Source organism: Apiotrichum porosum (genome assembly GCF_003942205.1).
Source record: "Apiotrichum porosum strain DSM 27194 chromosome Unknown scaffold_8, whole genome shotgun sequence".
Taxonomy (NCBI): Eukaryota; Fungi; Basidiomycota; class Tremellomycetes; order Trichosporonales; family Trichosporonaceae; genus Apiotrichum; species Apiotrichum porosum.
In genome coordinates this window covers 134,492-156,623 of record NW_021167115.1, presented here as the reverse complement: position 1 = coordinate 156,623, position 22,132 = coordinate 134,492, and the positions used below count along the sequence as shown (strand labels likewise).

Genomic DNA, 22,132 nt, shown 5'->3' with positions numbered 1-22,132 from the left:
GTGCCCGGCACCCCTCTCTCCCCCTCTGCCCAGCCGCACGCAGCAAATGTGCGCGTTCTGGGCGCCTGGGGGGCGCCGCCCGCTGTCGGTGCGCGCGCGGGAGTGCAGGCAGAGACACACCTCGTTGATATAATATCCCAACCCGCCCGCCGCTGTGGGCTCGATCAAGAACACACCCATATACGCCAGCTCACTCCGATCATCTCCATCCCTCCTCCTCATCTACCATCTACTACTACTTGAACGCATCGACTGTCCTGGCGACATCCTTCGCGCGTTTCCCCCCCACACACCATCCATCTCTCTCCCCCCATTGCACATTAATAGATAATACCGGCGCACATCAACAACAAACACAGCCACACCGCGCGACACACACACCACTCACCAGCAGTGGCACCGCCGATCCCTCCTCCCCCCCCTCCCCCCCGCCACAAACACCACTTCACCATGGCTCGTCGCGATCCCACCCACCCAGCATCGCTCATGCCGCTCTCACTGCACGACCCCGCAGTAGTGCACTCGCTCAAGAACAAGGTGCAGCCCGAGTTCTATGGTAAGTCTCCCCCCCGCAGTCACCCCCACCCCCGCTCGCTTCAGCCACACAGGTTGCTGATCATCCCGCACAGACTTTGTCGCCCACAAGTGCGAGACTGTCATCCGCATCGAGGATGAGCTCCCATCGCCACCAAGCTCGCCTCTTGCGGGCGCGTCAACATCGTCCACGTCCCGCTGGTGGGAGACTCCACTGCCCGCCAAGGCCAACGGCGAGTACGACGAGCTGCCATCCCTCGCAGACTTTATCCGTGGTCTCGTCGCCCAGTCCAACGTGCAGATGCCCACACTTGCAGTCGTCCTCGTCTACCTCGCTCGCCTCAAGGAGCGTCTGCCACCAGTCGCTCACGGCATGAAGTGCACCCGCCACCGTGTCTTCCTCGCTGTCCTCATCTGCGCCGCAAAGTACCTCAACGACTCGTCGCCCAAGAACATGCACTGGCAGCGCTACGGTCGCTTCTTCTCCCTCGCAGAGGTCAACCTCATGGAGAAGCAGCTCCTGTACATTCTCGACTTTGACCTTCGCGTCGAAGAGGTCGCCCTCGCTACCCACCTGCAGCCCTTCTGGATTGCCCAGCAGAACCGCATGGTCGCTGCCCGCGCTGCCATGGCCTACTCGCCCGGCTGCATGTCGCCTCCCCCGACCCCACCAAACCAGGCCACCACCACTCGTCTCCCATCATCATCCCGCGTCCCCGTCCCTCCTCGTGCATACTCCAGCGACACCCTCCGCCGCCCCCTCCCTGCCATCACCCCTGCTCCATCAAAAGCTCTCCCTGCCACGCCCGTCTCGGACAGGTCACCATCAGGCGACTACTTTTCCATCCAGCACCACAACCAGGTCCTGCACGCCCACCACCTCGCACAACACCAGGCCCATGCCCCTTCCCCGCTCCACTCGTTCTCTCGTCTGCACATTGACGAGGCCACCCCGGGCCTCCTTCGCCGCGACTCGGGTGCCAGTACCTGCTCGTCGTGCTCGTCGTGCTCTACCATTGAGAACGGCGGCACCCCGGAGATCTGGCGCGTCGACGAGAACCAGCAGCAGCAGCATCAGCAGCAGCAGCAGCAGGTGAACGCCACGCACCAGCAGGTTGCCTCGAAGGGATACGCCGACGAGATGATCGCCATCGCTACCCCTCCTCCTTCTGGGCCTTCACCAGACTGGAGGAAGCTTGGCCTCCGACAGGCACATCTTGTCGGGCGGAGGACAGCATTCTAAACACACGACAGACCACCGCGACGACCACACCACACATCACACACACACACACACATTTTTTCGACTTGATACGGACAAACGATGACGAGCGACTTTCTGGCAAAGGCTTCTCTGGATGACTTGGACAGTGCACCACCCCACCACCCCACCCCACCCACACAAGCACGGGCATGTTATGGGAAACCATGTTGTTGTAGACACTGCATATTAGAGCACCCCCCACCAACCACCACCAACCACCACCCCTGTTCCCCAACGCGTCTTGCCAACCACACCATAGCACACGTAGATGCCATGCTAGGAAACACGATCATGACATGCACGATTTACCAACCCCAGCCCACAGCAGCAGCAGCATGGCAGCAAGGAGTCTTGGCCTTAAGGGTTTCTCGCCCGCAGTCAGCCACTTGGCCACTTGGGGGCTCGAGAGACGCGCGCAGGTACAGGGGCCAATACAATGCACATTTTTGGATTGAGAGGCGGGACCGCAGGTTCTATTCAGTCGGGGACCGCGCCGGGACGCCATGCATTCAGTCAGTGCGAGGCTGTATCGGGTAGACGGCGACATGCACCACCACCTGGGCAGCACCGTGTGTCGTGAGCGGACTGGTGCTTGCAGCGCCGCCGCCGTGGGGGAGCCACAAAAGGCACCCACCCAGCCGCCCACAGCCCTCGTGCGGCTACCCACGGCGTCGGAGCGGCCCAGGCGGCGCGGCCAGGAGCATCTCGACCCGCGCGCCGTTCGGTCGCATTCAACTCATTCTCTTGTCCATCCATCTCGTCCTTGATCATGAACCGGTACGTCACACCGTTACCCATTCACCTCAGCCAGCCCCGCGGCGCACGCCGCCGCCGCCGCGCTGCAGCATCGCGTCGCCGAGCACTCTGTTTGTCCCATTTTGCATGTCCCTAACGCAGTAGCATTCCCGTTGTGCTCGTGTGTACCCCCGCCGTCCATGTCCCTTCCCGCTCTGGCTGACCAGCCTCAAGTCTATTGACGAGCTCGAGTGAGTGCCACATTGCCCACTCTGTGATCTGTGACGGGCGAGCCGCGGGGCAAACATGCTGACGCGATGCGCAGATACCTCCTCGATCAGCTCGTGAGTAGAGTAGCGTGTCGTCGCCGTCTTTGGTGTGTCACCACCGTCTTGGCGTTAGCAGCATATATGCAAGGCTGGGCCGTGCCGTGCCCGCGACCATCCATGCCCGAGCAACGTGTCACTGTGAGCAATGAGCGAGCACAGCGCACAGCTCGGGCGTGCGATAGCTCGGTGAGGCTGGCGGAGGCGTGACCGCAAGCAGCTGGCGTGCTCTGGCGGCGCGGGTGCTAGTGACGATGGTTACACCTCGCACGCATGGGCCCACTGGCCACGGGCGGCGGCGGCCACTCGACATCTGTGCCCAGAAATGCCAGAACGAAAAGTGCAGCCTCTGCGCTCACTAGCGTGGCGTGGGCCCCACCCATGGCCCATGCGTGGTGGCGGGACAGGACGTCGATCATACGGGACGCGAGGTTTGGTTCCCGGAGTCATCGCATGGCTCCCACCACTGATCCATTCGAGGTCGTATGGCTGGGCACGCGGCGGCGTGCACGCCGAACGACTGCGCTAGCGCAGGCATGTGCTTTGCGTCAACGTTCGGCGGCATCATCGTCTGGTGGACGTCGCCGCGCATTCCTGTCTGCTGACCACTTGGTCGGGCATTGCTGTGGGATGCCAGCGTGCATGCACATGGCAACTCGGGCATTCGAGCTCAGGAGAGGAGTGGTACCCCGCTGCCCGTTTGCCCGTTGCCCGTCATGCCATCCGCTTCTCGGCGTTCCAAGTCATGGGAACTGCACCTGTTGGCCTTGCGCTCGTCATGGGTTGCTGCGGGCCGCCTCAGTCTGGACTGGGAAATGGGAAAATGGCAACGTGTACTGATTGATGCACAGCCGCCGCCTTCACGAGACGAAGACGCTGTCACTGCCAAAGTGCGCATGCGTCTGACAGAAGCACTTGTAGAGGTGCGAAAGGGCGCCGAGTAATTGAAGCACTGCCACGATCCCACGACACGCTAGTCGCGTGGTTGCGCCACAGACCGCCTGTCTGATGGGATGGCGACTGGAGGCTTGTTTGCTTAAAAGACATTTAGACCTTTGGTAATAGCAGGCACACATGAAGATGGGCACTCGCTTGCCACGGCCTTTGCTCTGACTGTATACTACAGTGTACATACCTCATGGTCCAACTGTGCAATGTGTGCGCGGCGAGCCAAGACCATCATCCCGCAGAGACCGCCGGGTTCAGCCGCGTCTGGACCGTCTCGGTGGCACTTGCTGCCTCCCGGTGTTGTCCCTTTGCTACACAGCTGCGTACATCACATCCCCGACGTCATGTTCAAAGCGGCCATGCACCGCCAATTGTTTTCTACACTTGTTGGAGAGGGTCTGTTCAACCTCGAACCATGCCTTTGGGCGTGACAGCAAAGACATTGTCTTCGAGTCCGTTCTCCCCGCCCAGCCACAAGACATACGTTCCACCCCAGTTCCTCAGACGTCGGATTAGCCCTGGTACTCACTGTGGCTGTCGATACCTACGTCTTGCACTAAGGCTAGAGGCTCGGCTCGGAACGTGTCCAGTCCGGCATGCTCCACAACTGTATCGTCCGCGACGACCAGCCACGAGCTTGCTGCTACCCGCCGTATGCCGCCGCAGGACGGCTCGCTCGTCATGAATGACGGCGCCGGCGCACGGGCGGACCTGGCGGGCTGGCATTGATATGAAAGGGTCGCCGCGGACGGACGACGGTGTAAGTCAATACAGGAGCATGTTTGTGATCGAGAGGATCAGGTGTTGTGAATTACAGTGCGCACTATACCACTACTGGAATCCCGTTCTGTTGCTTCTCGTGTGTTCGGCCCTGCCTGCGATCACCCTCAATGCCGCTGCCGTCGGGTCCCGATATCTGCGGTTCCGTCCACTGGACCGGTGCCTATTTAATGCAAGTGACGCGCGCATGTCAGGTTTGTCACATGTACTGTTGTAAGTACAGCACGACGTGCTGTCTTGCGGCGGGCGGCGGACAGTTGAAGGCGGGTAAAGCTTGTTGAGCAGGAATTCGTCGTAGAGGTCGTGGTGCTCAAACGCAGTCGGTCACCTGGGACCCCACGGTTCAGCGAGTGTCCTTGCCCCGAGGACGGTTGGAGTGCGCTTGGCGGTGATGGGGGTAGCGAAAGAACGCCGACGAAGTATGTATCCGCACACCCGTCACGCTGTTAGGCTTTGGGCCTGTCCTTTTCGTTAAAAATCGGTCAATAACAGTGCAAACGCGACGAGCAGACACCAAGAAAGAAGACGCCGCAGAAATCAAATAGTGTTTAGGAAAGTTAAAAGAGGAGTCGTGTGTGGTCCCAAAGAGGCTCGTCTTGTGGCTCCCGGCGAAAGCTTGTTGTTCCCTTGATCCACCTTTAAGCTCCAGCTTTTGGCTCCCGTGCCCATATCTCCGGCCTTTACGTACTCACAGCCAAAAGCACAACGTGTACGCAACCTTTTCAGAGTCCACAGAGCAACGTAAAGGTGAGGCAGAGGGGTTCCAGCACAATGTCACTGTCTTCGGCATGGCCGGCCCCGACGACAGTATCCGTCTGCTGGAAGACGGGGCACACTGCCTTAGGTGCGTTTATGTAAAGAAATAAAAAAGAACTACCCCCACCAGCGCCAAAACCTTGGTACGGTCAGCCGCCCATCACGCAGTGCCGTAACAGTGACATGCTGGTGACTGCCAGCTGCGTGAATAAATATGATGCGTCCGTCACATTGCACAGCCACGGTCGAAGCGTTGTTGCTGTCTCCGCCCTCTAATTTATTCCGTCTCTCCGCCCATTTCATAGGTATGTGCGCCATAGTCCAGTACAGCCGACGGGCGATGGGTTTGTTTTCTTTGCCCACTGGGTTACAAATGCACGACTGCAATATACATTTCGATAATGCCCATGTCCTACCCTCCACCGAACATGCGTGGCTTGGCTGCGCCGTCCGTTTTCCGACGACGACGCCGGTAAATCTTACTTACTTTGGCGTGGGGCTGTAGGCCAAGCCGACTTGGTTTTTCGTCTCTCCTTGGGCTGAAGGTTTGCCTCTATATAGCTAGCTACATTTTCAATCCCGCACATCGCTCCGTTTGCAGTGCTGTTCTTCATGTTATAGCGTATACTGGCTAGCGGATGACAAAGCGTTCACAACGTTGCTCCAGCACATACGCTTGAGCTCCTACGCAAGCATCTAGTCTCTACCATCGATGCCAAGGAGGGAGTGGAAGCGATGCCGAGCAGGCAGACTTCGGCATGGAGTCCAGGATCAACACCTTTCCGTCCGTGCACAGTGGATTGGCACCCGAACACTGGGAGCCGAGTAACCAGTACGGCGTCTGAAAGTGCAGGAATACAGGGTCGATTTCTCACTAGGTGCTCCGCATACCGACGTACGTGTGTATGGGTAGATGAAAGGCGAGAGGGTCCAGTGGCACCGATTAAGGCAGAGAGTGTGAGTTGAGAACGTAGCGATATGTGGCGGAAAGTGGATGAAGGTGTGTGGCAATTGTTACTGCAACTGAAAACCATTCTAAAGAGACCATAATATGTACACACCTCCAGATGTTCCTGTTAAATCATCTTGATTGTGTCCAGTGACTGACGCGATGGCGTTCTGTTTCGCTGGCAGGTTCAGTGACTGCGTTATCGTCATCACGTTTGAATAGGACATGCTACCGAAAGGACCAACCATAGACCATGGCCCAAATCTCGGCTGAACCATACAGCTGACAATACCCATGCCCCTCGATCGAAAGTGGTAAGCATCAAGCTTAATCTGTTTATTTCCTTCGCACCATTATCTGAACGGCCTGGGCTTCACCTACTCTCACCACAAACCGTTAGACCTAGCAAGTTTTTACAGTCCCGTATACTGTTAGGGCCACATCCCCGCAGTGTGACAATGCCGCAATGTTGTGTTCCCAATTGGGTTGTGGCAAGTCAAAGTCTTTGACAGGTTCCAGTCCAACCCTCTGCAGAACATGTAACGCATGCGGCCATCCGGGATGCGGTTCACCAGTCTGGACATTAATCAAAAGCGGGGAACACCACGGTCTACGGTTGAGAAGGCGCTAAACACCAAAAGTACATTAGCTTGTTGCGGGATTGTGAGTGACGGCAAAAACGTCATGCGGTCACTCACGACAGAAAATGTACTTTGCATGGCGTGTGGCATCGGCGTAACCATTCAAGCCGGATAGCACTGTTACCTCAGTGGAGATGTACCGGCGCTACTCCATTCCGGCGCTGGACTACAATGTCTAGCCCTCCATTCGTAGTTGTACAACAAATGACAACAGAAATCGTCATCTCCTGATGCCAAATAGCCTCCCACACAAGGCACAGCGGTACCACAAGAGATGTAGATGGATCTATGGGATCTATTTAGCGTCCAGGTTCCTGTCAGCAACAGGTCACGTGGACCCGGCGCGTTCCCCTGTTCCAACAGTTCGCCGTCCGAAGAACAGCGCCGATACTGTCCAAGTATGCCCTGTACCTAGATCTTCTGGACTTTCACACAGACAGGATGTGTTCCCTTCGCCGACGTCCATGGCACTTTGCTGGGCAAACAGCGCAGCAACAACAGTAAAGGCCAAGGCACACTAACGAGCTATGTAAGCTTGGCCCGAGCCAAGACTACCTAGAGCCGGTTCTTGCCAGGTACTTGGAACACGACCGGCGTGACTAGTGCCATCGGGAGCTTGGGAGTTGTGTGTATGGAATATCAGCCACAACTCGCACACTGCATGAGCAGCGGCAAAACCCTCAACGTGACCGTCGCCAGAACACTTTGGAGAGGCAAAAGCGGCGAAAGTCGTCGTTCGAGGTGACCGCCGGATCCGGATAAAGCAACGAGATTGCTCTATGAGAAAAGGCAGCCAGTCAAGCCTCAGATCAGTGCCAATGTTATGCGTGTGCTACTCCCAAACCACTTGTCAAGGAACTCCAGGGTGACTGACCAACACGGCGGCCGTAATCTCAATCAGATGCATCACCCATTTCCCCCCTTTTCGTGTCCTAATGACCATTAACATCGCCCGTCTTAACACTGCTGCACTGTTTGCTCTACGTAATTGGCAAGACCCACTGTCTTTAGAGTCGGGCATGCCACCAGATCACCGGCCACCGGACCGGCAAAAGTATCCACGCCGAGCCCATGAGCGCGAGCATGAGATCCAGTCCGAGAATGTACGGCACACTCGACCTCTGGAGTCACTAGTGCAGGTCGCGTGGTCCCACTGCCATGGAGGCAGCACGAGGGCAGTTTGTGTTGAGGGGGGCCATGGAGGGAAGTCGACTGCCGCGCACGGTCACTGGACTGTCTTCAGACTTCACAAACGTGGGACCCAAACACGCCAAACGTAAGGATCTGTGACAGCGAGGTTGCTGTTAATTACATGTTGGCGTGTGGTCCAGACCCATGGTCTCGGGCAGGGTGTACTGTAGAGCATTAGTAGATTCGCGTTGAAACACAGGAATTGGCACACACAGGGGCGACAGCATTCGGGACGTCCAGTTAGCAGTTTCGACCGCTGCCCGTATGCTGTCCCGGCGTGCCTTGGTCATACCTCACGTTGACAATGGCGCTTTGATCAATGAGTCACCGATCAAGATCGTTATGCACCATGTCGGCGGGGGTCTAAAATCATGACACGACCCAGTAAGTGCGTACTGAGCCTGGTGAAATGGGTCCAGCTTCCTGCCGTTTCCAAGCTGCAAGTCACGGGTTGTGGCGGTGAGGCGGGTGGTCTACCCAGCACTTTCCGACACGCCCAGACACCGCCATGCCGTCAACACGGTGCAATCGTCGGGTGTATTCAGCGCACCATTCTCCGATTCCAATCTGGCGATAGCGTCGGCCCTCGCCGCCTGAACACATACCACGGGCGTAGGCGTCGTCCGAGCTCTAAGTCGTTTCCTAGTGCAAGGATACAAGACCGTAGGCGAGTTTGGTTCGCCAGATGCGACGTTGCAGCTGGCAAAAGGTAAGACGACTAGAGTCTCAAGTCTGTGACTGAAGTGTCTGGATCCACGCTAGGTGCGGTCCTCGATTTTCCGGGTCAAGGTGCCGTGTTCTACACCCCAGAGATTTCAGAGACTAACGGCATTACGAGCATATAGTGGTTAATCCGTGGGTCATTCGTCGCCTCAGCTGTCCACAGTGGCGGACGCACCTAAGCATGAACGACAGAGCGAACGACGAACATATGCAGGGGGTGCGTCACTGTCGTGTGAGGCTTACAACAACGCCGCCAAATCGGCGCAATCAAGTGCTAGACTTGTCAGAGTACTAGTGTTGGAGGTTGCGATGAGTATGCCGGGGGGCACCATGGCCTCACACCAGCTCAACATGTAATCAGAACTGAGCAGAGAGTTGGTCAAGTGAGCTCACCTATCTCTCCTACTGGCCGTCGCGAAGAAGGGTCCAAATGGTTAGGTGGTTAGGCCGCATGTCCATTAGGAAGTGTAATAAACAGTCTTGTTGACAGTGGCCACGACACCCACCAGCCAGCTGCCAGCGTGCTCGACCGTCAGTGTCATCTGGAGGTACCTGGTGCTTGTCTGACAAACCGAGGAGGTGCAGCGCATCTCCGAGGGGCTCAGCTAGTATCACCTTACTGTACTCCCATTGCTCTTCACCAGATGATATGCCATGAGATCTACGTCTATGATGAGCCATTGAAGGCTGCCCACCTGCAAACGATTGTCAGCACTCGTGAGTTCACAGTTACACAACTGCCACTTACGCCTCGTTCAACGTCCCAAATGCGCCATTCGCCAGCATTCTCTGCTCAACGGTCGTGTCGCTTGTCTTGAGCTTGTCGGGATGCAACCTGGCAATGACCTTCATGTACTTGATCTTGACCTGCTTCTCGGTAATGAGCTCGTGCATGCCGACCTTGAGGCCGCCAGCGAGAATACCGTCCCACAGGACGGTGTCAAGCGAAGCCACCAGGGCGCGCAGGTTGGTCTCTTTACCACCACGCCAGGCGTTGAGACGCGCGTCCACGCTGTCCTTGAGCTGCATGCGTTCCTCGTCCTCCCCTGCAGCTTGGGCGGCGGCCTTGCGCAGCTCGCCGACAGCGGCGGATCGGCCGACGTCGACGGGTCGCGAGGGCTTGGGGGTGGTGGGTTTGGAGACAGGTTTAGGGCGGGCGCTCGGCGTTGCACCGGCGCTGCTGGGGCCAGCACTGGGCGAAGGAGACAGCATGGCCTTGGCGCGACGAGTGCCGTCGCTCGCGAGCGTCTTGACACTGCCCGCACCGGCGGCCGCACCAAGCATACCGGCATCGAAACCGAGTACCTTTTGCCAGTCCTCCAGAGCCTGGGTCCACTTCTCGGCCATCTCCCATGCCTGTGCGCGTTTTGTCGTAGCCTTGACAAGCGCATCGGCGAGCTTAACGTCGGCAACACTTGCCGGAAGGGGAGCTTCCTTGGATGGGTGGTAACCAGGTCCGATGATGTCTAAAGCGGCCGTACAGTCTGCAGCTGCCCCAGCACCTTCACCCAGTTTGAGGCGTGTAGCTGCACGGTTGTTGTGCAGTGTCACGAGGTGAATGTGGCCAGACGGGAGAGCCCCAATGGCTAAAGTGTATGCCGCGTCGGCCTCGGCGAACCGACCAAGCTTAAAGTGCTCGTTACCCTTGAGCTTGTGTTGAGCTGCGGTTGCTGTCTGCGCCGGTGTGGCAGGCACGAGCTGACGTTGCACGAGCGGAGTGGCGGGTCGCCTCGGTGTTGCCTGGGCGGGGGCAGGAGTGGCAGCGGGCGTGCCACGGCCTGTGATGTGACGGTTCTTGGAGACGTAGCGCTTTGGCTCCTCGGCGAAGAGCAGGTCGGCGCGCTCCTTGACGCTTAGGTTCGACTTTGGCTGGTCGCGAGTAGGTTGAGGGGCAGTGGGCTTGGCGGTCGGCTTCGTAGGGCGAGGTGGGAGGACATCATCGTGGTGATCGTCATCAAAGTCGTCACGGAAGCCTCCGGCAGCACTGTCGGCGAACCCGCCGCCATTCTGGGTGGGACCAGCACCGTTACCACGACGCGGGCCGTCGCCTGTGGCACGCTGCTCACCGCGCTCAGCAGCCTCGGCCTCCTCAGCCTCGACCATCCATCGCGGTCGGCCGTCGGTGACAGGCTGCCTGCGTTTACCAGCAGTCTGCGCCTGCTGCTGCTCGTACGCACGCTTCTGCTCCTCATAGACCTTGAGAGCCTTCTCCTTGCCCGAGTTCCAGAAACTCGTCGCCTTCGAGAGGACAGATGCGCCAATCTCAGATGCCTGCGCCATGACCTGGTCGACCTGTTTGCCAATATCGTCGTCGTCTTCGCCATCGTGGCCCTGCTGTTGTGGGCGCTCACGCTCAGGACGCGCACGCACGCTGTCCCGACTCGGACCTGCGCGGCGAGCGGCATGCCTCGCCACTCGCTCGTGCGCTTCCCGATCCTCGCGAGCTTGCATGGCGCGCGCAATAGCCTCGTCGTCAATCTCGAGGTCTTCGTCATCGCCTGCCGCGGCGCCTTGCGCTTGGAGGAGACTGTCGAGAGCAGCCTGTACGTCCAACCCCGTTGGCGTAGCGGCGAGTGCCGTGCGTGCTTGCGCAGGCGAGAAACCCATCTCGACAATCTGGCCCACTACGTGTGGTGGGGGAGAGAGTGCACGGCGCGACGAGGTGCTCGTGTCGTTCCGTGCCGGCGTCTGCTTGGGGGGTTCTCTCTGCACGGGTTAGTTAAGTGCCCACTCCTCACCCATGTTTAGTACTCACGGTGCGCACGGGCCTCCCCAACTCGCCCAGCAGGTCGTCGTCTTCATCCCCACCGTCTGCGGGGTACTCGATCTCGGTTTGGGCCGTGTTGCGGGAGCTTGGTGTCGCCACAGGGAGCGAGTCAAAGTCCCACGGGTCTGCGACTGCTGCAGGCGCCGGAGACGATGGTTTTGCGACAGGGGGAGTAGCGATGGGCGGGGAAGGGGACTGGGACTTTGGCTTGGATGACGAGGAAGACAGGAAATCATCGTTATCCCAGAACGAGCCAGCCGAGGACTTGCCAGTGGTGGTCGCTACTGGGGCCCGTGCCGCACTGGCAGGTCGCGAAGTCGGGGGAGTGGGCTTGAGCCCGATGTTTGGCAGGGCGCTCGCCGAGGAAGGAGTCGGCGCTGCCGAAGTGGCCTTGATCGGCGCTGCCGCAGCAGCTGCTGGTGCCGCACCAGAACCACCAAAGCTGTCCCAGTCCCACTGGGCCTTTTGATGCTCTGCATCGGCCTGCTTCTTCGCCGCAAGCTGCGCCTGGCGCTCCGCCATTGTCAGGTTCTTTCCCCCCAGGGTCGACGACGTCACGCCGAGGAGGGAGCTGAACGCGTCGCTGGCTGGAGGCGGCGTCGTCGTGGCTGCTGGAGTGACAGCTGGAGATGCCGCACCAGATCGACTCGCGGTGCTTGTCGGCCGCATGGCGCCCATGCCACCACCAAGGCCATTCAGACCGTTCAGGCCAGACGAGCCGCTCGGTGTTCCGGCGGGTTTGGGGCTGGCTCCGACGCTGCCGAACGCGCCCAGTCCGCCCATATCGCCGAGGCCAGAGCTGGCGCCAGAACCATTCGGGTATGACGGTGTGGGAGCCAGCGGGGTGCTGGTTCGAGAGTAGTTGGGTCCCCCGGCGGGCTTGGAGAGCAGGTCGAACGCGCTTCCTGTTCGTGACGGAGCCGCGCTGGCGGGCAGGCTGCCAGAAGCGCTGCCGGTGCCGCTGCGCTGCCCGCCTCCTGATGCGGCGTTGTCTGACCAACTGAGGTCTAGGAGATCGTCCATAGGGTGATGAGAGAAGGAGTGCGTGAATGTGATAGAATGATGGGTTGGACGACGGACAGGACGAGACACAACAGGATCCAGAGAGGGAGAGAGCGTGTCGCCGATCGGGCAGGTGGAGGCAGACGGAGGCATTATTGTAGGCACACTGCTACGAGCAAGCTAGAGCCAACAGGTCTCTTGGTCTCTTGGATGACGGGGAGTGCTATTCATGCATGGAGATGTGTATTACAGAGAGATTGCAAAGGGCACGCAGGCCGGTAGGTCCCATCTACAGAGTCCATGCATTAGTTGCTGCTCTTGCCCTCGTCGTCGAAAAGAACAACCCTTTAACCCCGTTAGCCATCGCTTTTCAACGCCACTCTAGATCACTCACGTCACAGTCATGTCGTCGCGGAAGTACCTCGCCGCAGGGCCGTGGAGACTCAGCAGCTCCTGGAACTCCTTACGGTCGGCGCCGCCAAACGCATTACGGATCAGGTGAGTGGCAGCGTTCTTGTCGCCGTCAAACGCCCAGGTGCCCTTGGCACGCTTGCCTGTACCGGGCAACGCCTCGACGGGGTAAGGACGGGGCTCGGTGAGGGCGAGAGGGATCTCTGTGGCAAGGCCTTCCTTGGAGATGGGCTCGGCCTTGGGGTGTGCGAGGTAGCCGGCAACGAGGAGAGCCGCCTCTTCGGACGTGATACGGTCCCACACTGGTAGTTAGTTGAGAGCTGGTCCGCCGGAGTCTCTACACGTCTATACTCACGTCCATCGGTGGCAAGAACGACGAAGCGCAACTTGTCCTCACCCTCCAAGCTGCGGTATGTAACCTCTGGCCTGGCAGTGACGTAGGGCGGGGTAAAGTTCCACGGACGGATAGAGCGGGGCTTGGCGCCCTCGTCCTTGAAGACAGCGGCAATGGCTTCGCCCTGCAGAGTCGTCCACTTGTAGACAGCATCACCGAACGCACGGGTGGGTTGAAGGCCACCCTGCACGCGACCGTTGCGGATCACAGTGTCTGCCTCGTGCACAGGGTGCTCGGAGCGCATGCGGGCGACCTCCTTGGGGTTGTCGCCCATCTGGTCCTCGGTGAGCGTGTCACAGCGCCACGAACCGTCCGGACGCTGCCAGCCAGCAACAGCACGGCAGTCACCGGCGACAGCCACGTAGAGACCCTTGTTCTCGGCATCGACCAGTGCTGAGGCCGCGACGGCACCGTGCGAGGCGGGCTCGGTAAGGGCGACAAACTTGTGGCGCGTCTCGACCGTCTTGACAATGTCGTCGGTCTTGAGAAGCTCGGGGAGCATCTTGATGGGTTCATGGCAGATGTTGTCGTCGAGCTGGACATAGCTGTCGAGTCAGTCAGTGATGTGCAACGCGATTGACCCAGGGCATGTGTCAAAAGGCGCGTGAGATCAAATCTCATGAACCCACGCTTCGCACCACACTCACGCATTCTGAAGCGTCTTGGCAACGTTGGAGGGGGACCACGTCTTGGCCCAAGTGAGGGTATCGGCGAGGTTCGAGTACCAGCTGGCACCGGGAACGATACCGGCCTGCAGACCAGCAAGGGCAAGAGCAAGCGTGGGGTGGAGGGTACGCTCGAGGAGCTTGGAGGTGGCGTCACCTGCGTGTCCGTCCACAACCGAGACCAGGACGAGGTCGCGCGAGCCCACAGCGTCGGTGTTCTCAGCAGGAGCAGCACCCCAGCTCCACCAGCTCTTACGAGCCGGACCGCGGGGGACCACATCAGCGGCGCTGCGGTCCTCACACGGCTCGTTGGACGCGACATAGTTGGTGTCCCAACGCAGGACGGGGTTGCCCTTGCGTCCAGGGCTGGTAGTCTTCTCGTGCTGGTGCATCATCTGCTCGAGCTCGGCCATGGGCTTGCGAGGGAACGACCACGTCTTGGCACCGCGGCCGACCGTGACAGAAAACTCGGGCTCCTTGGAGTATGCACCCATGGTGGTGGTTTCATAGTACCAGGCGCCAAGGGCAGCGCTGAGGAGGATGCCAGCAATGATGGCGTTGCGGCGTGTGGTGTCTGGTGTGACGTCGTGCATCTGCGGGGGAGGGGGAGGGTGCTGACGGAACGAAGCCCGCGACGTGTTGGGACGACTGGTGGCCAAGGACCTGCGGATGATGGGGGTGGTGGAGGGCCATGCACGGGTAGCGGCGACGCGGGTGTGCGCCGCGATGGGTGCCGCCTGCATGAGCTGCCGTGTGAACATTGTTGATGGGCGAGGTCGATGGTGTCAGTGATGGAGGAGAAGAAAGAAGGAAGAAGCGAACCGCAGAATCGGGAATGGATCCAAACAAATAAGGGCCGCGTGGGGACCACTGGCCACTGGCGACGACAACGACGCGCGCGACGCCGGACGGCGAGTTCCAACACGGCCATCGTCATCATCGTCGTCGTCGCCGTCGTCGCCGTTATACCGTTGTCCATTCCACCACTCGATTCACCGTTCCCATATGGTCGTCCTGCAAGTGCTCTCCTACTTTGGGGGGCTGGCCACCTTCACCCAGGTGTTTCTCGCCCTCCCCATGGCACTCGACTTGCTCGGTACGTCCTCCCTCCGTGTTCCTGGCTGACAACCCCCACCATCATCCAGGCCCACCATCATTCCTTCTCCTCTCGCTGCTCTTTGCGCTCCACCACTGTGCATACTCCACTCTGAGGCTCTTGTGCAAGAACACTATTATTGCACCGCTCATCACTGTCCTCTCCTTCTTGTCCCCAACCATCTCCGCCGGCGCCGTCTTCGTCACCCTCTACTACTACCTGTACCCTCCTGGCGCAGACAGCAGTTCGCTGAGCCACCTGCTCGTCGACGTCCTCCCGTACCTGTACGCCAGCACGCTCCGATGGGTTTCCCCGCTCTTTACGCTGCTCGAGGGCATCAGCACTTTGCTCGCGGTCCAGGTGCTCGGCCGCGCCGGTAAAGGCTGGGCAGAGGACGACGAAAAGGAGGAAGGTTTCGAGTGGCGCTCCCTCGCCGGTCTCTTCTTTTCGGCCCTCGTCTACTGTGCCGGTCTCTACCTCATCGTCTGGTCGTTCCCCACGGCCCCCTTGCCGGCTTTCCTCCTCGGCGCAGCCCTCATGTCCACCTTGTTCCTCTCGTTCATTGGCTTTTCCCTCCGCAGGACCAATGTTCTCGAGACCTCCCTGGTGTTGTTCTACGTCGCATACTCGGCATGGCTCTCGGGCGCAGAGAGCGCAATGGAGTGAGCTGGGCTTAGACAGTAGACGTACCCACAGCTAACACCCCAGGCCCCGCTCGTACGGCTCCGGCTGGCTCTCGCACGAGTGGGCTGTCCCCAAGAACGTGTCCGCTCCCAACGTCAACGCCCTTGCCGACCGCGCGGTCTCGTCCGTCTTTGACTCGCTGTGGAACGTCTCACTTTCACTGCCGCCTCATCTCCTCCTGTCTCTCATCTTCCGTGTCGTGGTCCTCCACTTTGCGGCCCGGATCGTGCCCATGATTCGCAAGGCTAGCATCGGTTATGACGACGGCACAGAGGCACCCTCCTTTTGGGACGGCAAGAGCCTTGGCGAGGAGCCGACTGTGAGCAGCATGGGTTAGAATGAATGAGCTGACATTCACAGAACATGCGCATCACCACTGTCGTCCTCTCGTACCGCCGCGCAATTCTCATTGCTGTCTACACTCATCTGCTATGTAGGTGGCCCTGTTGACGATTTGTGCTCACGTCGCAGACCTCGACGCTGGATCCCAGACGTGGTGGCGCTGGGTCAACATTACCCTCTTCCTCTCCGTGTGGAGCCTGGAGCTGCTCCTCGACGCGGAAGACGATGCAGACAGCGTCTCGCGCTGGAAGGTGGACTAGGTGACTCGGGAAGAAGAAGAAAACTCTCTCTAGAATACATGCATGGTGTGGTGTGTGTGGTCTCTCTATGAACAGCAACGCTCGGCATTCTACACAGGAGTGGTGAGTGTCGTGGGAGTCTAGGCGGTCGCCGCCTGGGCCTCGACGGGGTTCGTCTCGGCGGCGACGTGAGGCACCTCCTCGGTCGCAGCCGTTCCCTCCGCTTGCTCTGCCTCCTTACGCTCCCTCTCGCGACTCCTGCTGCGCTGGCGGTACTTCCTCCTCTTGTCCTTGCGCGCCTCCTCGCGTGACGCATACTTTTCTTTACGGCGCTTGCTCCTCTCGGCCGCCTTGGACTCGTGGGCCTCGCAGCCGACGCCGACGAGACCGCCAGCCAGGGCCTGAGCGGCCGCCTCGATGGGGTCCATGCCGCCCTCAATGGCACGGATCTGGCGGCAGTGCACGAGGCACGCGCGCGACGAGCAGCGCGACGCAGCGGCATCCTTGCACTCGGGACCAGCGCAGTTGGTGATCGCCATACGGGCTGCTTGGCTGGACAGGAGCTTTGCGTTCGGGGCCGGAGACATGGCGCGGGAAGGGCCAGCGCTAGCGTCGCCGTCCGTAGCAGCCACGCCGCCCTCAAACTCGGCCACACCGCCGACTTCGGACGACACGGGCGTGGGACGGATGTACGGCTGCGCAATCCAGATGGGGAGCTCGCGGTAGCCAGTGGCGGGGTCAATGGGAGGTGCGGCCACGGTGGTGCCGGCGTCGGGGACGTAGCTGGCAATGGTCTTGACACACTCGCGGTAATGGGCAATACGCTTCGTCTGCTCGCCAAGACCGACCTTGCCGATGAGGACCCGAAGCTCGTCGTGCTTGTCCAGAATGGGGCGGAGGACACGGAACATGTGCGACTTGATGGCACTGGGCGACGTGGGCGACTCGAGGGAATCGACAATGTCAAGGTAGCGGTTGGCAAGGGCAATTGACGATGTAAAAGCGTGAGGGCTGTCGGCATCCATGAACAACGCGGGGTTGGAAAGGTTGCCCTCGGCAGTCATGACACCGTCAACGCCGGTCAACTCGAGACAGCGGTCAACGTCCTCGCGGTAGAGAATGTTGCCGTTGGCGAAGACAGGCACGTTGACAGCAGCCTTGACGGCCTTGATCTGTTCCCAGTCGGCGAGACCGGTAAACTGGCCCTTCATGTCGCGCGTACGGCCGTGGCAGGTGAGGATCTGGGCACCGGCAGCCTCCATCATCTTGGCATAGCGAATAGTCTTCTCCACTTCGGGGAAGATGCGGAACTTGGCGGTCACAGGGCACTTCAAGTTCTCGTGCAGCGTCGAGATGAGCTTGGCAACCAGGTCCCACTCGTCCTGGAGGAACGATCCGTAGTGGCCCTTGCGAGCGATACCCTGCGGGCAACCGAAGTTGATGTCGACCGCATCGCAGCGGTCCTCGACCTTCTTGGCGGCAGCGAGGAGGACGTCGGGGTCGTTTGCACAGAACTGGACAGTCAGAAAAAGGGGGGAAGATGGTTGGCCAGTAAACTCACTTGCACAAACAGTGGCCTGTCACCACCCTCGATACCCGCCAGCGTCTGCTCACTGCCCTCCTCGCCGAACGTGAGGTTGAACTGGGGGTCGCCACCCCTCGAGGCAGCGCGCGACTCGCTGAAAACACGCGCGTGGATCATAGGCGTATACGAGAGATGCGCTCCACCCTTGTAACGCTTAAACGTGCGACCAGTGCTGCCGGTGATCGTCTCGGGCTCCCCGGCGAGCTCGGGGTCGAGGGGGGCCTTGGACAGGAGGCGCCACGGAAGCTCGCTCGCGTCCACCATGGGCGCGACGACGTACTTGGGGGAACCAATTGAGCGGTACAGGTCGTAGCCACCAAGTTTGGCATGCTTGGGAACGACAGTAGGCGGGAGGGAAGCCTCGGCAGCGGGCGCGGCATCGGTGGCCTCAGTGACGTGGGGAACCGCAACGGGCGCAGCAGTTGCGGCGGGGGCGGGTGGAGTGACGGTCATGATGCGAGGAGTGGTGAATGGAAGGGCCCGCAGGAGCGAGCGGAAGAAGGACACGGTTGGTGGAGAATAGAGATACCGCTGACGGGCTGTTTTCGCAGTGGCCAGCAGCGGTGGAAGAGTGTTCAATGTCACCAATGTTGTCGAGCTCGTCGATCATCTCTCGTGCAGGATCCCAACTTTTGAGCTGACAGAAGATTACGTAAAGCAATAAAATCCGTGTTATGAGCGGTTTCCTAATGCGTATTAGCAACATGTTCATAATTGAACTTATCCTTACGTAATAGATTCCTGGCTGGCTGGCGTCATTAAGGAGGTGACATGTCTTTGGTGCGCGGCCATCCCATCTCCCATTTCACTTGTCACCTCTCTGTCTCTCGCTCTCTACCCCACACCTGCAACGACCACAGCATCCTCACACGCAGGCGGCCATCCCGTCCGTATTGTGGGCACTCGGCATACCTCGTCCACTAGGACAACCCCGCTCCCAGCTCCCCTAGACGGGGGGCTGCACCCTGTTCGGCTCACGGATCACCTCCAGGCGACAAGTTCTACACCTCAGTCGCACGACCACATCACGCCCCAGCCAGACCGCCTCTGCTTGAAGTAGCCATGGTTTCCACAGAAGCGGCATACCTCGCCGCCGTGGCGCGGCAGCCAAAAGATGCTCGGCCAGACCAGATCTACGAGGTGAGCCCACCCCTTTCGGCTCACGCTGATGTCTTCAGAAACTCGAGATGGTTGGAAAGGGAGCCTACGGAGCAGTGTACCAGGGTCGACACACGGCCACAAACCACGTCGTAGCGTTGAAGATTATCAACCTCGATACAGAGGACGACGACGTCAGCGATATCCAGAAGGAAGTGTCGCTCCTCCAACAGCTCATGAATAGCTTTACCGGTACCGGTGGCGCGGGACCGGGCACGACGGGACCGATGCCCAATGTCATCAAGTACTATGGGAGTATGATGGAGGGCCCCAAAGTGTGGATTATTATGGAGTATGCCGACGGAGGCAGTATTAGGACTGTGGTGGGTATAGCCAAGCAAAGACAGACACGGCCGCTGACGCCCATTCACAGTCGCGAGCGCAACCTCTTAAGGAGTTGCATATCGCCCTGATCATGCGCGAGACGCTCGTTGCTCTCCAGTTCTTGCATAAAAACGGCATCATTCATCGTGACATCAAAGCGGCCAACATCCTACTCACGGCTCAACCTCCGCGTATCCTGCTGTGCGACTTTGGTGTCGCCGCACTCCTCGTTTCGCAAAGTGCCAAGCGTTCAACGTTTGTGGGCACACCGTACTGGATGGCGCCCGAGGTCGTTACCCAAGGACGACTGTATGATGTCAAGGCGGATATCTGGTCTCTGGGAATCACTTTACTGGAGATGGCCCACGGCGAGCCGCCAATGAGTGGCCAACCGGCGGCACATGCCGTCAAGATTCTCGGTGACAAGAAGCTGCGGGCCCCCCGCCTCGAGGGCGGAACGTGGAGCAAGGACATGCGTGACTTTGTGGTTGCGTGTCTAAACGAGGAGCCCTCGGACCGCCTGTCAGCAGAAGAGCTCAGCAAGATGAAGTGGATGAAGGGCGTCGCCAGGACCCCGCTCACGACACTCTCGGAGTTGATCACACGGTTCCAGCAGTGGAAGGATCAAGGAGGACAGCGCATGTCCCTCGCCCCCGGTGTCGGCGCCCAAATCGACGACGACTCTGTCTCAGTCTCGAGTGATGATTGGAACTTCACGGTTCGCTCACGTATGAGCATGCTTACCGACACTCCCCAGGATGAAGCAACTGCCAAGATGCCCCCGCCCGAGTCCCTTCGTCGCCTCTTCCACGATGACAGCCTCGACTCGGACCCTTTCCACAGCTACAACCAACCCCCTCCTCCTCCACTTCCCCCAGCTTCCATTCAGCCTGTTGTCGAGCCCACAATCGACACCATCGACTTGCCAGATGACAAGTCGGACACAGGCGGCACCGTTCGTCAGTCGCGGAAACCCTCCCACCTCTTCATTGTCACCAACCCCTTCCGTCCCACAGCAGGCACCACCAGCGCATCCAACACCGTGGGATCGGGTAGCGAAGAGTCGCAGCAGCAAACTCCTCTTGCGCGTTTACCCCTGCCTCAAGTCCCGCCCAAACAGTCCCTTGACACCTTCACGGCCGCACCAACCGCACGATCGGCGACGGACCTCCGCGGTCCAGGAATCGGCCTCGGGCTCGGAGGACCGCAGGCGCGTAAGCCCTCTGGCGACGCTGCAGGGCTACGCGGGTTCCAGTTCCCGCTCATGACTGCAGCAACGACGGGCAAACCCTCTCCGCCAGCGCCGCAGTATCCGCTCATGCAGGCCTCAACTCAACCTCTGCAGTCTGGTGAACTTAGCCCACTGGGTGCACCAATCCCGCCGTTTGCGCGCACCACCACGCCAATGATGCGCCAGGCGAGCGTGGCGGTCATGGAAGGGCGAGCGACGCAGGCTGCTGCTCAGCAGTTGGCTTTGAATGCCGACACGCCCCACTCGCCGCCAAAGGGTCTCGGTGTACCCGGAACCCTCGGTATTGGCCGTCCACCGGCCATGGGAGTGGGCATGATGCGTTCCCGGTCCGGATCACGCGTCGACGACGCCGCGCTAGGTGGAATGGGGATGGGTTTGCGCGACCTGCTCAAACTCTCCCCGGCCGTTCCCGACAGTAGCGACCTGTTGCCGCCCTCACCATCGACCCTTGTCGCTCCAAAGCCATTCGTCGCGCTCCCCTCCCCTCTCGCACTGCCACCAAGCGAAGGAACGACCCACGGTCCAAGCTTGTTGTCGTCTCAGAACGGAATGCCAAATTACCCAGGGGCGTCATTTGGTGCTCCCCCACCAGCCACACTCGGTGCACCGGTCACCCTCATCGCGCCCAACACTTCTTCCATCTCGCTACCTGCCCTCCTCCCTTCACCTGGCCTCCCCACCACACCGGGAGCGCCTACAGGCGCGCACCAGGTGCCTCCGCCCGTCCCGCCCGTCCAGATCCCGGCACAAGCGTATGGCCAGACATACGCGCACACTTACAACCACACCTACTCGCACACCTACGGCGGTCAGCCAGGCGCGGCGCTGTTCCCGCTCGACCTGATGAGGGTGGACGACACGACCGCGGCCCTCGCCGAGCTGGATATGCAAGTCGATGGACTGCGGCGGTGGCTCGATGTCGTGGAGCGCGGCTTGGACGATTTGCTCAGAGTCGGCACCGGTGGTGGGGAGAGTACCGATGGCGACGACGTGCCGACCCCGCACGCTACGAGCCAACCGTCTGTCGTCACCCCGTTGCCCCTTCAGCAACAGCAACAGCAACAGCAACAGGCCGTTCTGCAAAGCAGTCCTGTCAGCATGACTAGCGGCGGCGGAGTCAACGGCGAGCGTGTGGGGTTCGGCTCTCCTGGTCCCTCGCCGTTGTCGGCAAGCACGAGCTCGCGAGCCGAGCGCACCAACGTCATTTAAAACTCTAGAAAATTTGTGTTTGTACCACCAACATAGTGAATTTGCATGCAGGCATACAGAAGACCCGGATGGTGGGCAGCTGGGACGCTGGATGGTGGTTTGGGGGGGAGGGGGAGGTGGTGGTGGTGGGTGGAAACATGGTACTGTACAATTGCGC

General features: G+C 59.9%; 6 protein-coding genes across 6 annotated transcripts; 3 read left to right on the top strand and 3 right to left on the bottom strand.

The window, feature by feature from the left end:
- Positions 1–450: 450 nt before the first annotated feature.
- On the top strand, positions 451–1,777 carry EHS24_008850 (uncharacterized protein; the record flags this gene model as incomplete). The annotated part of the gene is made up of 2 exons (XM_028624152.1): positions 451–556; positions 630–1,777. 2 exons carry the CDS (start codon positions 451–453, stop codon positions 1,775–1,777), a joined length of 1,254 nt encoding a protein of 417 aa, XP_028475224.1.
- A 7,737-nt stretch (positions 1,778–9,514) lies between these two features.
- EHS24_008849 (uncharacterized protein) lies at positions 9,515–12,637 on the bottom strand (the record flags this gene model as incomplete). Its single annotated transcript, XM_028624151.1, has 3 exons — positions 9,515–9,542; positions 9,596–11,553; positions 11,603–12,637. 3 exons carry the CDS (start codon positions 12,635–12,637, stop codon positions 9,515–9,517), a joined length of 3,021 nt encoding a protein of 1,006 aa, XP_028475223.1.
- A 284-nt stretch (positions 12,638–12,921) lies between these two features.
- Positions 12,922–14,847, bottom strand: EHS24_008848 (uncharacterized protein; the record flags this gene model as incomplete). The annotated part of the gene is made up of 4 exons (XM_028624150.1): positions 12,922–12,961; positions 13,011–13,329; positions 13,383–13,966; positions 14,069–14,847. The coding sequence occupies 4 exons, from the start codon at positions 14,845–14,847 to the stop codon at positions 12,922–12,924; spliced, it is 1,722 nt and encodes a 573-aa protein (XP_028475222.1).
- A 244-nt stretch (positions 14,848–15,091) lies between these two features.
- EHS24_008847 (uncharacterized protein) lies at positions 15,092–16,468 on the top strand (the record flags this gene model as incomplete). Its single annotated transcript, XM_028624149.1, has 5 exons — positions 15,092–15,182; positions 15,232–15,844; positions 15,891–16,185; positions 16,227–16,299; positions 16,338–16,468. 5 exons carry the CDS (start codon positions 15,092–15,094, stop codon positions 16,466–16,468), a joined length of 1,203 nt encoding a protein of 400 aa, XP_028475221.1.
- A 119-nt stretch (positions 16,469–16,587) lies between these two features.
- EHS24_008846 (uncharacterized protein) lies at positions 16,588–18,485 on the bottom strand (the record flags this gene model as incomplete). The annotated part of the gene is made up of 2 exons (XM_028624148.1): positions 16,588–17,961; positions 18,009–18,485. 2 exons carry the CDS (start codon positions 18,483–18,485, stop codon positions 16,588–16,590), a joined length of 1,851 nt encoding a protein of 616 aa, XP_028475220.1.
- Positions 18,486–19,094: 609 nt separating this feature from the next.
- Positions 19,095–21,975, top strand: EHS24_008845 (uncharacterized protein; the record flags this gene model as incomplete). Its single annotated transcript, XM_028624147.1, has 3 exons — positions 19,095–19,172; positions 19,211–19,513; positions 19,564–21,975. 3 exons carry the CDS (start codon positions 19,095–19,097, stop codon positions 21,973–21,975), a joined length of 2,793 nt encoding a protein of 930 aa, XP_028475219.1.
- Positions 21,976–22,132: the final 157 nt, after the last annotated feature.